General features: G+C 34.4%; 1 protein-coding gene across 1 annotated transcript in view; it reads left to right on the top strand.

The window, feature by feature from the left end:
* The first annotated feature begins 3,605 nt into the window (after positions 1-3,605).
* Positions 3,606-14,869, top strand: part of LOC145286103 (large neutral amino acids transporter small subunit 1-like) — a 111,320-nt gene continuing 100,056 nt past the window's right edge. The window contains exon 1 of the mRNA XM_080134795.1: positions 3,606-5,055. Coding sequence (XP_079990921.1) covers positions 4,572-5,055 — 484 coding nt within the window. The 5' untranslated portion in view covers positions 3,606-4,571. The remainder of the gene's footprint in view (positions 5,056-14,869) is intronic.

Here is a 14,869-nt window from a genome sequence, read left to right as displayed (position 1 = left end):
TTCTTCCAGGAGTCAATGAAGCATCAAATCAGAAAGCCTCAATCATTACTGAAATTGAACAAAATGTCTGCATCTTTGATTCATACAAACCAACATGCCTGGTTATTACAGAAACATTGTAAACACACAAAAAGTGAGACATTTTTCTGTCACTCCATTTGGAAGGTGACACTGATAACACAGGTCTCTTCAAAACCGTTGACACAGATGTCTTCTAGCAGACAATGCTAAAGTACCGAAACACACCAGACAGAGACACTAAGCTATCATCTGCCATGTATATCTTTGGTTACTCCAGTCATGATTGTATACTCATCATTCCAGGAAATTATAAATCGCACCAAAGAAAGAGGTTTTATGAAACCAGCACATGAGATGCAGTGAATGACTATCAGAGCCAGTTCACTCATGCAGCAAAGTCATATGCACCAATAGAAAGTGAGGTTCTTGCAATCGCTGACACCCTAGATAAAGCTAGATACTTTGTTCTAGACTGTTCCAATCTCATAATTGCAGTTGACCACAAATCTTGCTAAAAGTTTTCTTCAGTAGGTCACTTGAAGACATCTCAAACACGTCCTTACAGAACCCCAAAAAGAAGACTGTACGCTACAAATTTACCATGGTTCATGTCCATGGGATACAGCATCATGCTATTGACTGCCTATCACGGCACTCAATAGGTAAACTCGTGAAGCTCATAATACCTGATGACCTAGCATCCATCGTGAACTGTGATGCTCCCCTATACTCAGCCCATTAATGACTGACCTTCGGACACACAACACCACTGAGATTAATATTGAGGAGTGCCTGACTGCTGTTGCTGCCACATCGAATGTACTGAACTTTAAATCAATCACATGGAACAGAATATGTACTGCTAGCAACAAAGATATGCTTGCCTTCTGAACTTACTCAGCATCCCTATCCAATGTTTACTGTGCATTCTCTAACAATTCAACCATACTGCAACCATCATTGTGCATATGTACAGTATTTCCCGCTTTTCTGTCTCCCATGTTTCATCCGTAGAGAGTCTTTTGTATCAGCCGAAGACTTTGGGACGGAGGAGGGGGGTAGAAGAGTACTGTGATTGATGGATTTCTAACTATTGTATTTAAATCTTTTCCAGGTCTTGTTCATTGGTAGCAGACAATAAACGTTTGCGGAACAATTAGAATTCATTCTTATTTAACTATCTGGTATGCTTGAATTTTACCTTGAAATGCCACGCTCGATCTGTGAGTATTTTCCATTTCATGATGACCTTTACACTGGGAATGGGGTTATAATCTATAAGGCCAACATCGTCATCTCGTCATCACTATGAGGTGAGGTACATTTCGCCCATCAAGGAATAGCCTTTATGATTGCCAGGACTGAATCATCCATAATGCTTGCTATTACAGCACTTTGTGCCAGCTGCTTGCAATGTAACCGTAATGCACCATCTAATCCTAATGCACCATCTAATCCTAATGCAACACTAATCTCTCCAACGAGCCCAAAATATCCCTTCCAGTGTCTATGCACGGATTTTTTCACATATCCAGAGCACCAATACCTTGTTATTGTGGATCGCTATTCTAATTGACTAATAGTTAAATCATCCTCTCATGGAACACAAGGACTCATTTCTTGTTTCATATGTACTTTTGTAACATATGGCATACCCAATGAACTCTGGATTGCGACAGAGGAGTTCAGTTCACCACTACCTTTACTCGACAGTTCTTAGCCAATTAGTGTTTTCATCACAGGCTATCCTTGGTAGCATTTCCACACAGTAACTGTAGAGCAGAGATCGGCGTAATGACTGTTGAGCATCTGCTTATGGACAACATAGGTCTCTTCAAAACCGTTGACACAGATGTCTTCTAGCAGACAACGCTAAAGTACCGAAACACACCAGACAGAAACACTAAGCTATCATCTGCCATGTATATCTTTGGTTACTCCAGTCATGATTTTATACTCATCATTCCAGGAAATTATAAATCGCATGAGACATGGTGAAGCACATGGAAAGAGACTTTATGAAACTGCCACATGAGATGCGCTGAACGACTATCAGATTATATGAAACAGCTCCCACCACCACTCATCGTTGGTGACCAAATGTGGAATCAAAATCAAATCAGACTTTATTCATGCAAATGAGATGAATCAAAATGGGTGACACTCCAGAATAAAAAGTTGCTACTGAAATATATTCCAGTGCAACCCCCTCCCCTAAATGCAGTTCTGATTTTTTGAGATGGGGTTAGGGTATGAATGTCTGCACTGTTTTGATTGTTCCGACAATTATTCTCATCTTGAGTGTTATTGGTACAATGTTTCAGTCGTTGAAATCTACGACATTCGTCGTTTCGTAAAACTAATATTGACAATAAGCATAAGGATTCAGTTAAAAATTGGATCATAAGAAAATCTTAAAATCTTAGTGACCCCTAAAAATTGACCTTTGTTTTATAATTTATGGACACACGGTGTGATTTCTTACAATACAGAGCTAACTCCTTTTCTTTAGCGGTCATGGAGTTTTCACCTGATGAAGGTTGTAGGTTTCACCAACCAAAATGTTGTGCCACTAACATCCAGGATGCAAATAATCATCTGAACAACCAAAACAATACAAATCCTTCCCCTAAAGCTGATCACTGACAACGACCTTAATGTGTGTCATACAGCTTCCACCTCAAAACTAACAATGGCTTCGAATGACTTGACCACAGCAACATCGAAATTTATGAAAACTCAGAAATCCATTGTTTCTACCTTTCCTACAGAAAAGAAGACTCCAACAACAGCAACTCAAATCGAACTGAGTAAGCCACCAGTAATGGGAACTGATCCACATGATCAAGTATAAACAATTGACAGGACCTTCAGCTTTGATGCCAGTGTGTCACCAAGTGGGACTCCTCAAGCCAAATCCTCTAATCAAGAGACAATCACGTCCTCCCCATTTATGTTGAATGTGTCAAGATGATCAGGATGAGCCAAGCATGTGCAAAGTGGTTAGAAGACTGCATCATGACAGTTCGAACACCACATGACTTTCATCTCAGCATCCCTATCCAATGTTTACTGTGCATTCTCTAACAATTCAACCATACTGCAACCATCATTGTGCATATGTACAGTATTTCCCGTTTTTCTGTCTCCCATGTTTCATCCGTAGAGAGTCTTTTGTATCAGCCGAAGACTTTGGGACGGAGGAGGGGGGGTAGAAGAGTAGTACTGTGATTGATGGATTTCTAACTATTGTATTTAAATCTTTTCCAGGTCTTGTTCATTGGTAGCAGACAATAAACGTTTGCGGAACAATTAGAATTCATTCTTATTTAACTATCTCCAAAAAGCAGTTTATTTTCAAACGGTATATCGGCGGAGGTCAGTTAATAATTCGAAACCTTCATTAAATCCAGGATTATTTGAAGTTCAGCAGCACGTGACCCGTTTTTTTTTTTTTTTTTTTTTCCCAAGTTCGCTTCTTTCTCTTCGAAACTTCCGTTTGCATAAAAATATAATGATTTATTTTTGGAAACATGCCTTATTCAATTATATATTTCCTATTTGCTCGGATAGGATATAAATCTTATATTCTTATTCTACCGTAGAGATCGATCTACATAGTGAATTGAATATTTACAGTAAATATTAATAGTTTTTTTTTAAATTTTATTTATTATTTTTATAATATCCGAATTAAAAAAAAATAAAAAAATATTTTTTATTTAAGGGAAGCTTTAAACGTTCACATTGACTGTACACGGAACACTTGTCCAAAATGAACCAAACAATAACTTAACAAATGCTGAATTATAAGGAAAAATAAATAAACAAATAAATAAATAAATAAACAGTATTTTTCAGCCACCCCCTACATATTTATTTTTCTTTTCGTGGGAGGAAATTCAGCTCCCCAGAAAGGTAACTTTGGATTGGAACAAAAATTACAATTACCTCAGTAATTTCTTCTTCATTGACCACGGACAGAAAAAAAATGAACGCTAACAGATGCTATATTTTTCTTCTAGCCAAATGGCTTAAACTGTCTATAATGTTAGATTTTAACATTTCTGTGGTATTTATCTTATTGAAAAAGAAACGCTTTTTTGCACGTATTGTTCAAGTGTTTTTCTAATAAACTTTCTTAATAGAAATTAATTGAGGAATTTAATCAATTTTGCTTCCTTACTGTGCATTTTCGATTTAAGTTGGTATTTATTTTAAAAAAAAAAAAGAAAAAGAAAAAATAATTTCACACGTATACGCGTACGAACACGCGTGTGTGTGCGCGCACACACACACACACACACACACATATACACGCACGCACACACACACAGACACACTTTCCTCCTCCCCCTGTCCCTCCGAGTTTGGGAACAGAAAACTAATCGAGTTTCCCCGTATCTTGTCGAGCGCGTGGTCGCCACTCGCACCGTCTGTATAATTACAAAGAAATACTGAAGGGAAACCGAGGGGAAAACACCGCAAAAAAAATTGTACTTCTTCCATCGGATTTAAAACAAAAGAAAATCCGATTTTAATCCCCGACAATGACGGAATCTGCGGCGGACTACAAAGCAGTCGACAAAGATGATGAAACTCCATCGGTTGAATCAAACGAAGGGATTGGCTTAAAACCCAAGGTATCTTTGCTAAATGGAGTGACTGTGATTGTTGGTAGTATTATCGGATCGGGCATTTTTGTCAGCCCTAAAGGAGTTCTTATTAATGCCGGCAGTGTCGGATTGTCCTTAATAGTATGGATAGCATGCGGCTTATTTTCCATGATCGGAGCATATTGTTATGCAGAACTTGGCACATCCATTATGCGATCGGGTGCAGATTATGCTTACATTTTTGAGGCCTTTGGGGCCTTCCCCGCATTCTTACGACTTTGGGTAGAATGTATGATCGTCAGGCCGTGTTCCCAGGCGATAGTGGCCCTTACTTTCTCCTATTATGTGATCGAACCTTTGTTTCCGGACTGTACACAGCCTTCTATCCCAGTGACCCTTCTTGCAGTCATCGCTATCCGTGAGTAAAAAAAATTTAAAATAATATATGTATACTATAATCTTTTATTTTAACTGCTCTTAGATAATTTTACTAATTATTTCTTACTCTATTGTAAAAACGATGCTAAGCATCGTTTTTATACGGCTCGTAAACTGCAGAAGCATCGTCGATGCTTCTGCAGTTTACGAACCGTGCTATTTTTTATTTTTATTTTTTTTTAGATAGAATTTTCAAGTTAAATTCAATTTTTATAGTATCTTTTCTTTTTTAAATTGTTAGATGAAAAAAGGTCCCCTCTCCATGTTAAGAATGAGTTTCTAAATGATAACATTATTTCAGCGTCCGTATTCTGCATAAGTACTTTTTTGTTTATTAAAGTATTAGGTGAAAGCATAGAATAATTAACAAAGCCCTTCCCCCTTCCCATGTTAAGAACGAGTTTCTAAATAATAACGCTATTATTTCAGTACGATTCGTCAACTGCAGAAATACTGTACAAAATAAACATATAAGAATGTAAAAGAAATAAAAACCGGTAAGCGCACTTTCTTAAATTTATTCAATCTTGAGAGCAATTACAGAAGACTAACGAATATTTAATAATTAAAACATGTGATTCTTGTATTTAAGCGGCAAAATAAAGTTAATAAGTCTATTTTTTTAATATAGATTAGCATTGATTTTCCTGTTCTTACATGAAGAATTCCGCTTTTATATATAGACAACAACTGACATTAATTATATATATATATATGCGAAGATTCTGCTGTCGTGGTCCACGTGTTAACAGCAGCTGCAAGTGCTCCGGCATCAAACGAAATCAATTTGCACGAATCAAAGAAATAACTAGCAATATTCATCTTTTTTTCAGACTTTTTTCTTCTTTCTTTCGGCACAACTCAACTAGCACATTTTTCTCGCAGTTTCAAGCAAATGAATGAAAAATGTTTTTTTTTTTATATAAAGAACTAATTAATTAAATTTAAAAAGAAATAATGATCGATCAATAGAAGTTACTATCGATGATATTATTGCTTTATGTTTTTTTTTTCTAATCAAACAAAAATCTGTTAGAAAAAAAAGGAAATATAAAGGTCAAACGTAGAGAGAGAGAGAGAGAGAGAGGGGGGGCATGTATGCCTTCGGATGAAGATTGACCAATATTGGAAGAAGTCTGCAAGAATATGTCGTATAAGTGCGAAACTATTTAATAGATTCTAATGTAACGACATTTACCTGACACAAGCTCTCTGGCTTATTTCAAGAGTGGAGTATGGTTCAATTCAGTTTCTGGAAAATCATCCTCCCAGGCATTATTACTTGGGGGGTATTATGCGACCCTTCGTCTCGGAATGCCTATCACGGCAATTTTTGCACACATATACGATAGTAAGTCTCACCCTTTCTCATAGGTAGACTTGTGAGTGTGGTGGACTGGTGGAGTAGAGGGAGTATCCAGCCTCATCCCTCCACACACACACGTCAAACCTACATCGTGTCGCTCTTCGTGAGAACAATAATGATAAATGTTACCTGCTACCATATGTTGAACTAATCTTAAAACCCGGTATTTCATCATTCTTCAGACATACATGAAAACTAGAAAGAGAAATTACACGGTTTTGATGGTGGAATACCTTCGAACGGGGTAATCGCTGCCTCCTCCTACCTCTTTTAAATTTATTTATACTTTTAATAAAAACCCGCACGAAACACTAAATAAACTAGTTTTTTTTAATAACATGTTTTCTAACTTTAATCGCGATCAAAGGGTTATTAATTACTATCTCTAGTAAACACGCATATTAACTTATTCGAGTATGGCCTACGTAAATAAGATGGCCGTTCCATCAAAGTCGTAGAATAAAGTACAATGGCCATGATTACGACTATTACGAAGATTATTTTAAAACGGGTGCATTTTAAAATTAATGATTATCATTAAATACACTTAAAAATTTTTTTTAAAATCTTCACTACAGTATTTTCCGGGCAAAAATACTCTCTTTTAATTGCACGTGTTCAAATATGAAATAATTCTTTATCTTTTGGAAAAGAAAATACAATCACTTTTGGACCAACTTTACGAATCGGTGAATGAATCGCTGCAGCAATTTCTTTGAGAATTGAAACAGAAAATAACTACTCTCGTACTAAGGAATCGTGGCCATTTTACCTTATTCTATGACGTCAGCAGGTTACGCGACGTTAGTAAAACGGACTTTTATTTCCGTAGGCCACACACGATTAGGTTAATATCCGCATTCTCTTGATTTAATCAATTTTTTGGGTTTGTACGCAATTCACAGACGTACGAAAAAGTGGTTAAAAATTTAAAAAAATTAATAAATAAATGTTATCAAAGACAAGATAAGTTACTCTTTTACCTGTCTGGGAAAGGTTTTAGTGGTTTTACTCACTTTAAAACGTTTAATCGGATCGAAAATCATACAGTATTTATCAATGTATATGAAAAAGCCAAATGGCAGCGAACTGATTATTAAAAACGTGAAGTTTAGAAAAATGAGTTAACACTAAAAAATTATACAAAATGCTGTTAAGAACCACCTAGTATATGTCACGGTGACATATATTGGGTGAGTTTCTAAAAGTATTTTGTATAATTTTTTAGTTTTAACTCATTTTTCTAAACTTCACGTTTTTAACAGTTAGTTCGCTGCCATTTGGCTTTTTCATATACATTAATAAACACTATGATGTTCGAATTGATTAAATGTTTGAAGTGAGTAAAACCACTAAAACCTTTTCCAGTCAAGTAGAACAATAACTTATTCCTGTCTTTGGTAACATTTATTTGTTATAATTGTTTATTTTTAATTTTGACCACTTTTTCGTACCTCTGTAGATATACAAACCAATTTTTTTATACTTTTTTTTTTTTTAACAATTTCTTAGATCTTTAAGGATTTTAACATTCTATTCTTAGTATCGGAACAAATTTGAAGCGATGAATTAACGCATTTCATCATATTAAAAGTTTGAAATAAATTCACACACACACACACACACACACACACACACATATATATATATATATATATATAAATATACTTCGGAGTAGTTTTTATTTAACAATCAGTGGTTATGTAAACGTGAGATTGTAGGTTTACAAAATATTACTGGCAGTGATATTCTATAAGTTATCCCATCTAAACGAGAATTGCTCGATATTCAAGATAGAGCAAATAAATTAAATTGTAATTCAATGAATTTCAAAAAACTCTCATTGAAATGAAATGAAGTGGTTGAGTTTCATATCAAAGAATTTTTATTATTCTAAGCAAGACAAAGAATGTTTTAGAAAGTTTATCTCCTTAACCTATAGGGTTTCGATGTCTACCATCTCATCAGAGGAGTGAAAATATTAGCAAATAGTTATAAAGGTATGCACCCTATTTGCTAAAGTCAGTGAGACATGGAAAGTCAAAGTGAAAACATTATATTTATCAGAAGTTCTAATAGGGTGCATACCTTTATAACTATTTGCTAATATTTTCACTCCATTTCATTTCAATGAGAGTTTTTTGAAATTCATTGAATTACAATTTAATATATATATATATAGGCACCGCCAAAAATGGCCGAAAAATCAAGTTGTTGTTGTTGTTGTTGTTTTTTAAAACGAAATTACATTTATTAAAATCCATTATTTCTGAGTAACTTTTTTTTTCCAGAAAGATAAAACCCTGAATTTTATAATATAGAAAGCAGAATAATGTAAAACTTTTTCTACTATTTTTAATTAAATTTTAAATGTTAAATTTTCCTCAAAAGTTAACAATTGGCGTTGTTTGTTTTGCACAAAAAACGTATATAAATAGTTTAAAAAAAAAAAAAAGAAGGGTTTTTGAAAGAATTAATTTGTTTATTTCTTGTCTAACTAAGATTTAGGGTGATTTTCTACCCTAAACATCGGTAAACACTGTATTTTTTCGAGCTGAATAAATGTTACATTGATTAAAAACACAAAAAATATATCCAGTTAGGTAGAAAAGTAACTTATCTTGCCTTTGATAACATTTATTTGTTATATATTTGTTGTTTTGACAACTTTTTCGAATGTATGTGTACAGTAATACAAACCCGAAAATGCATATTGCCCATACAGATTCAGAATATAAGCAAGAATCGCAGACAGAAAAAAAAAAAAAAAAGAAAAGAAGAAAAAAAGATTCTTGTGTTGCTTCCTCCGCGCAATTCAGTAGCTTTTTCCAAAAAAGGTGTCGTCGAAGGATATCAGACATTGGATTTTTCTTTCGCCGTGTCCCCACTTACCTTTGCGCTGTGGCTCCACATAAACGCAGTTAGTTTCCACGTGCGAGCATTTACTCCATTAGACAGCCATCGTTTATAGAAATAATTAAAATGTTAAATGAATATAATTGTTTCGTTATCAAATCAAACAAACAGACGTTAAAAAAACTTTTTGATTCTTATTCAGTGGAAACATATTAAAGGTATATGCAGCTTCTATAATTTTCGGATTTTTACCATGTCAAATCACATTTCAATTCCTTTTGACGAATTGATTGTTGCTATTTCTTCTGATGAGTTAAAGGCATAATAGATTCACTGATTGCTATAATAATTAAGTGATTGATTTTGCGCTACGAAAACAGATACTTTCAAGAATTGTGAACGTCAACTGAATTAAAGGAATAAATTATAAGATGGTCAACATCATGAATTTTGGAATATAGTTGTACATTTATCATTTATATATATATATATATATATATATATATATATATATATATATATATATATATATATATATATATATATATATACAGACAAATCTTTATGATGTCCGTATCCATTACGGAAAGATGTTAATATTAAAAAATATCACGTAAATTGATCATTTTAGTTTTTTTTAAACTAACAGTCAAATTTTATTCCGCAGAGCGATACACTATTTTTTGATCCGCCATATTTTTAAATATAAGGAAGACAACTCAATTCGGACTATCGAGATAAAAATCAGCCTTCTAATGGATACGCTTTACTGATAAAATTTTAAAAAAAAACAAAAAAACTGACGAACCTGTACGCAGTGTTGCCAACTGAGATTTTCAAAACCCGCTAGAGTGGGGGTCATAAAATCTCCAGAAAATCGCTAGAATTTTTACTTTTCGTAATGGAGATTTTGAAAACCCGCTATATTAACAAAAAAAAAAAAAAAAGACCCCCCCCCCCCAAAAAAAGAAACACTAGATTTTAATTTTGTACATTATATATAAATTTAGTCGTTATGCAGGGTACGGAGCGTGCTTTTTTAGACATGGATTTAAAGTTAAATTCAATTTTTATGGTATCTTTTGTTTATTAAATTGTTAGGTAAAAGTTCGGAATAGTTAACAAAAAAAGCCCATCCTCCCACGTTAAGAATAGGTTTCTAAATAATAAATAATAACGTCATTATTTCAGTGCAATCAGTATTCTGCATAAGTACCATACATTTTTTCTTTTACATAGGCATCACCACTTATCAAGGCCCAGGGGCCACTCGAGGATAAGGGTTAAAGAGTGTACAGTAGTCAATTGGACAATATAGGAATTGTCAGTAATGGAAATTCAGAAAACTTTTTAACTTAAGGGGATAGGTTTATCAAGAACTTGTTTACATTGGACTTGAAAACAACCATATTGTAGTCTGGAAAGCAGGAAAACAGAAGACAGTTCCACAATTGTGCAGTTCTAAGAAAGAAGCTTTGTTCATGGAATTTACGTTTAGGTTTAGGCACAGATAAAGAGTGGGGGGAATTATTGATAGTGTTTTCAGCTAAACGAGTGTTTCTTGTGAAAGTTTGGCGAGGTGGGACCATAGATTGAAGCTCAGTTGAGCACTTGCCATGAAAATAACGATAAAGCAAAGACAAACTTGCAACATCTCTTCTGTGAGAAAAAGGTTGCAGGGAAGAGAAAATGACATATCCAATAAGACTACGAAATCTATTTTGAACTCTATAAAGGCATAGTAAGTCCTTTCTAGCAGCTCCTGCCCAGATGTGGCAACAGTACTCCATCCTTGGATGAACTTGGCTCTTATATAGATAGAGAATTGCATCAGCAGTGAGATATCTACTGGATGGATAGAAGGATCCCACCATTTTTCCAGCAGCTTTGGCAACAGATTTGATGTACGTGTTCCATTTCAGATCAGGAGTAAAGGTCAAGCCCAGAAGCTTGTCATAACATGAGCCCCCCCCCCAAGACGAGAGCCATTCATTTCAATTGATGCCAGATGAGGATCAGAGCGTTGATGATGTAAAGATAGAAGCTTGGTTTTAGATGCATTAAAAGTAACCAGCCACTCCTTTCGCCATTGTACCATATGCTCAGGATTAGAGGAGAGAGAATCGGAGAGAACTTGGTCTTTTACAGTCTTAGATGTGCTACCATAGATGGTAGTGTCATCAGCATAAATGTCTACGAATGATGTAAGGATGTGATTTGGAAGATCATTAATGTAAATCAGGAAGTGAGTTGAGCCCAGGATGAAACCCAGAGGGACTCTAGCATTTATACTGTGAGCTTCTGATTTCTACCCATCAACTACTACTCTTATGAAACTATCAAAGAGAAATGATTTGATAATTGAGAAAACATTTCTAGCTATACCATAGCTGGAGATCTTGTGAAGTAAACCTTTATGCCATACCCTATCAAAGGCTTTTGATATGTCAAGAGCAATTGCCCTAGAAAGGTTGCCTCCATCGAGATTCACTAATCCTATGAGATATAACTAAGCACATCTGCTGTAGATCTAGCAGAACGGAAACCATATTATGTGTCACTAAAAAGGTTATTTTTGCTGAGATGGTTGATTACTTCTCTATTTAACAGATTTCAGCAACTTACTCATGACACACAAGAGACTTATTGGCTTGTACTGAGAGGGAGATGAGTGATTACCTGAATTCTTAAATACAGGGCAAACTGATGAAATTTTCCAAGATGATGGGAAGCAATTCTCCTTAAGACAATGTTTAAACAGTTTTGTATGTATGGGCGCTAAATTGGAATACCGTCAGGGCCGGTTGCTTTACTGGAATCAAGGTTTTTGATTAACTTGGCAACATCACATACTTATATTTGTATATCACAGTGTGTTTTCTGATACAGGAGGAAATATTGGGAGTTGGTAGCCATTGTCACAAAGGGTAGAATTAGCTGCAAAGTTCTTGGCAAAGAATTTCGCTTTGTCTGATGCTGACGAGATTACCTCAGGTCCATTTATGATAGTTGGATAGAGCACACGCTTCTGTTCAGGATTCTGTTTGCTATTTGCCAAAACTGATGGGAACCAAGCCGCTGTTCAGCTACTTCGAATTTGACAGACTGAGCATACAACTCTCTTGTGTACTTTATTACGTTTTTACAATGGTTGCAGGCAGTTCTGAAAGCAGCTTTAGTTTCAGTACATCTATTACGTTTGAAGCAATGGAAAAAGTGATTCTGCCATAGAGTATCGATATACTGTATGATGGAGAGGTACGTCTGAAGACTTTTTACATTTTGTTTTTATCTTGATACAACAGAGTGGTCGGAAGATCCAAGTAGAGACAGAACGGACCCCCCCTCTCTCTCTCTCTCTCTCACACACACACACACACACACACACAATAAATTAGAAGTTTCAAATTATATTCCTTGTCGAATAATAAATTGTAAATTCTAATTTACAGAGTTTAGATAAAAAAAATTCAATTTTTTAATTAGCTCTCAAAATGATTGTCAGATTTTATCAATTACTTTTTTCACAGCAGTAACAAGATAAAATATTAATTATGGAAATATGTGCAGATATGAATTTGTCTGTTTTATTTTTCATTTTGCGAATATCAATGTGTCCGACTTTTTCAAATAAATATTACTTTTTCACAAATATTAAGGTGTTGTTATTTGGGAGTTTATGCTTGTGTAAGAAACAAATTATGAAATCACAATTTTTATAAAAAATTAAATTACAAATTTAAGATCACAATATCACCGAAGAAAAAAAATACAATTCAAATAAATATTCGCATAATAAAAATAACAAAAAAAAAAAATCAACGATTGTGTGCATTGTACTTGAATATCTAAAACTCAAAAATACATTTTAAATCAAAACATTATTACCTAATTACATGTCGAAATTAGTAAAACTTCCAAAAATCTCAAAAAAAAAAAAAAAAAAAGAAATGCTTAAATAGAAGATCTAAAAGTTTTAGACAAAGTAAAGTAGAGTAAAAGACATAAACGACGGCTTGCTTCAGTGCTTCTGCTTCACCTAATTTTTTTTTTTTCTTCTTTTGAAGTATGTAATGCTGGGTATGGGGCAGCCAAACCAGCTGCCAACATTGCCCCGCTTTTTATTGAAACCAACCGAGAGCTCTTTTTAGTATCCTCGCTGTTCCCTTAAGTGCAATTGTCTGGATCTCTTTTGCACTTGGTTCACCAGGAATATTAGTAAGGTAGGACTTCAGGTTCTTCTTCATAAGTCCTGTAGCACCTATGATAACTGGTATGATTGATATCTCCCTAAACTGCCTTCTCACATGGCGTGCCCGCGTGCCGTATCAATCCAAAAATTACGGACTGACATTTTTTAATGACTTACAATTAAAGAAAAGTACAACAAATTGGGGGAACCTTTTTTTTTTTTTTTGTCTCATGTAGTTTTTTATGTGGTTCACAAAAACAGAAGCACCAAACATGGTACTGCTTGGGCGTTGAGTTCCATGGCGACCAGCATAAAAAAACACGCGTCGCTCCCTTCCTGACGCAAGCGCACGTCCGCACGTTACATTTTTTTTTATTATTTACTGACGTTGTAGTAACTAAACGATTATTTGTCACATTTATTTATTTTGAAAAAAAGTTTTACTCTTTATGAATATTAAAAGAAAAAAAGTTACTAAACATTTATTAATGTCTCACTTTTACAGACATTTGTTTTTAAATTTTTTTTTAAATGACAACTTTTATCGATTTTTTTAAAAATAGCATTTGCGGATGGGTATGCTGACATTTGGTTTTTTTTAATTTCTTTTTAAATGACGACTTTATCGACTTTTTTTTAAATAGCATTTGCGGATGGGGAAAAAACGAAAAAAATAACTAAACCATTTACTGATAATTTCTCGGTATCTTGTCTTTGATAACATTTATTTGTTAAAATATTTGTAAAAGTAAGAAATTATAAGTAAATGGTTTAGTTATTTTTTTTTTTTCGTTTTTTACCCATCCGCAAATGCCAGTAAGAAAAAGAAAGTCGTCATTTAAAAAGAAATTTAAAAACAAATGTCTGTAACAATGAGACATTATTAATAAATGTTTAGTAATTTTTCTTTTAATATTCATAAAGAGAAACTTTTTTTCAAAATAAATAAATAATGTGACAGATAATCGTTTAGTTACTACGACAACGTCAGTAAATAAAAAAGTGTTACGTGCGCTTGCGTCAGGAAGGGAGCGACACGTGTTTTTTTATGTTGGTCGCCATGGAACTCAACGCCCAAGGAGTACCCCAAACATTTTTATGTTTTTCGTTCTTTTTTTTTCTTTTTTTTTTTGCGGGAGGGGAATTCAATTATAGAACTTACGTGGCTTAATAGGTGCTTCTGCAGTTTAGTTCACCGGTTTTCCGTAAGTAACGCACCGGCACCGCACCGACATTTACCAATTAGAACACCACCATTTAACATTTTTCGAAGATTTTATTGTTTACATTGGGGCGCGAGCCGGGGGGGGGGCGCACGCACCCCAATGTAAACAGTAAAATCTTCGAAAAATGTTAAATGGTGTTCTAATTGGTAAATGT

The sequence above is a fragment of the Euprymna scolopes genome, chromosome 10 (assembly GCF_053919585.1).
Source record: "Euprymna scolopes isolate OS-2025 chromosome 10, ASM5391958v1, whole genome shotgun sequence".
Lineage (NCBI taxonomy): Eukaryota > Metazoa > Mollusca > Cephalopoda > Sepiida > Sepiolidae > Euprymna > Euprymna scolopes.
This window is presented reverse-complemented; position numbering and strand designations above follow the sequence as displayed.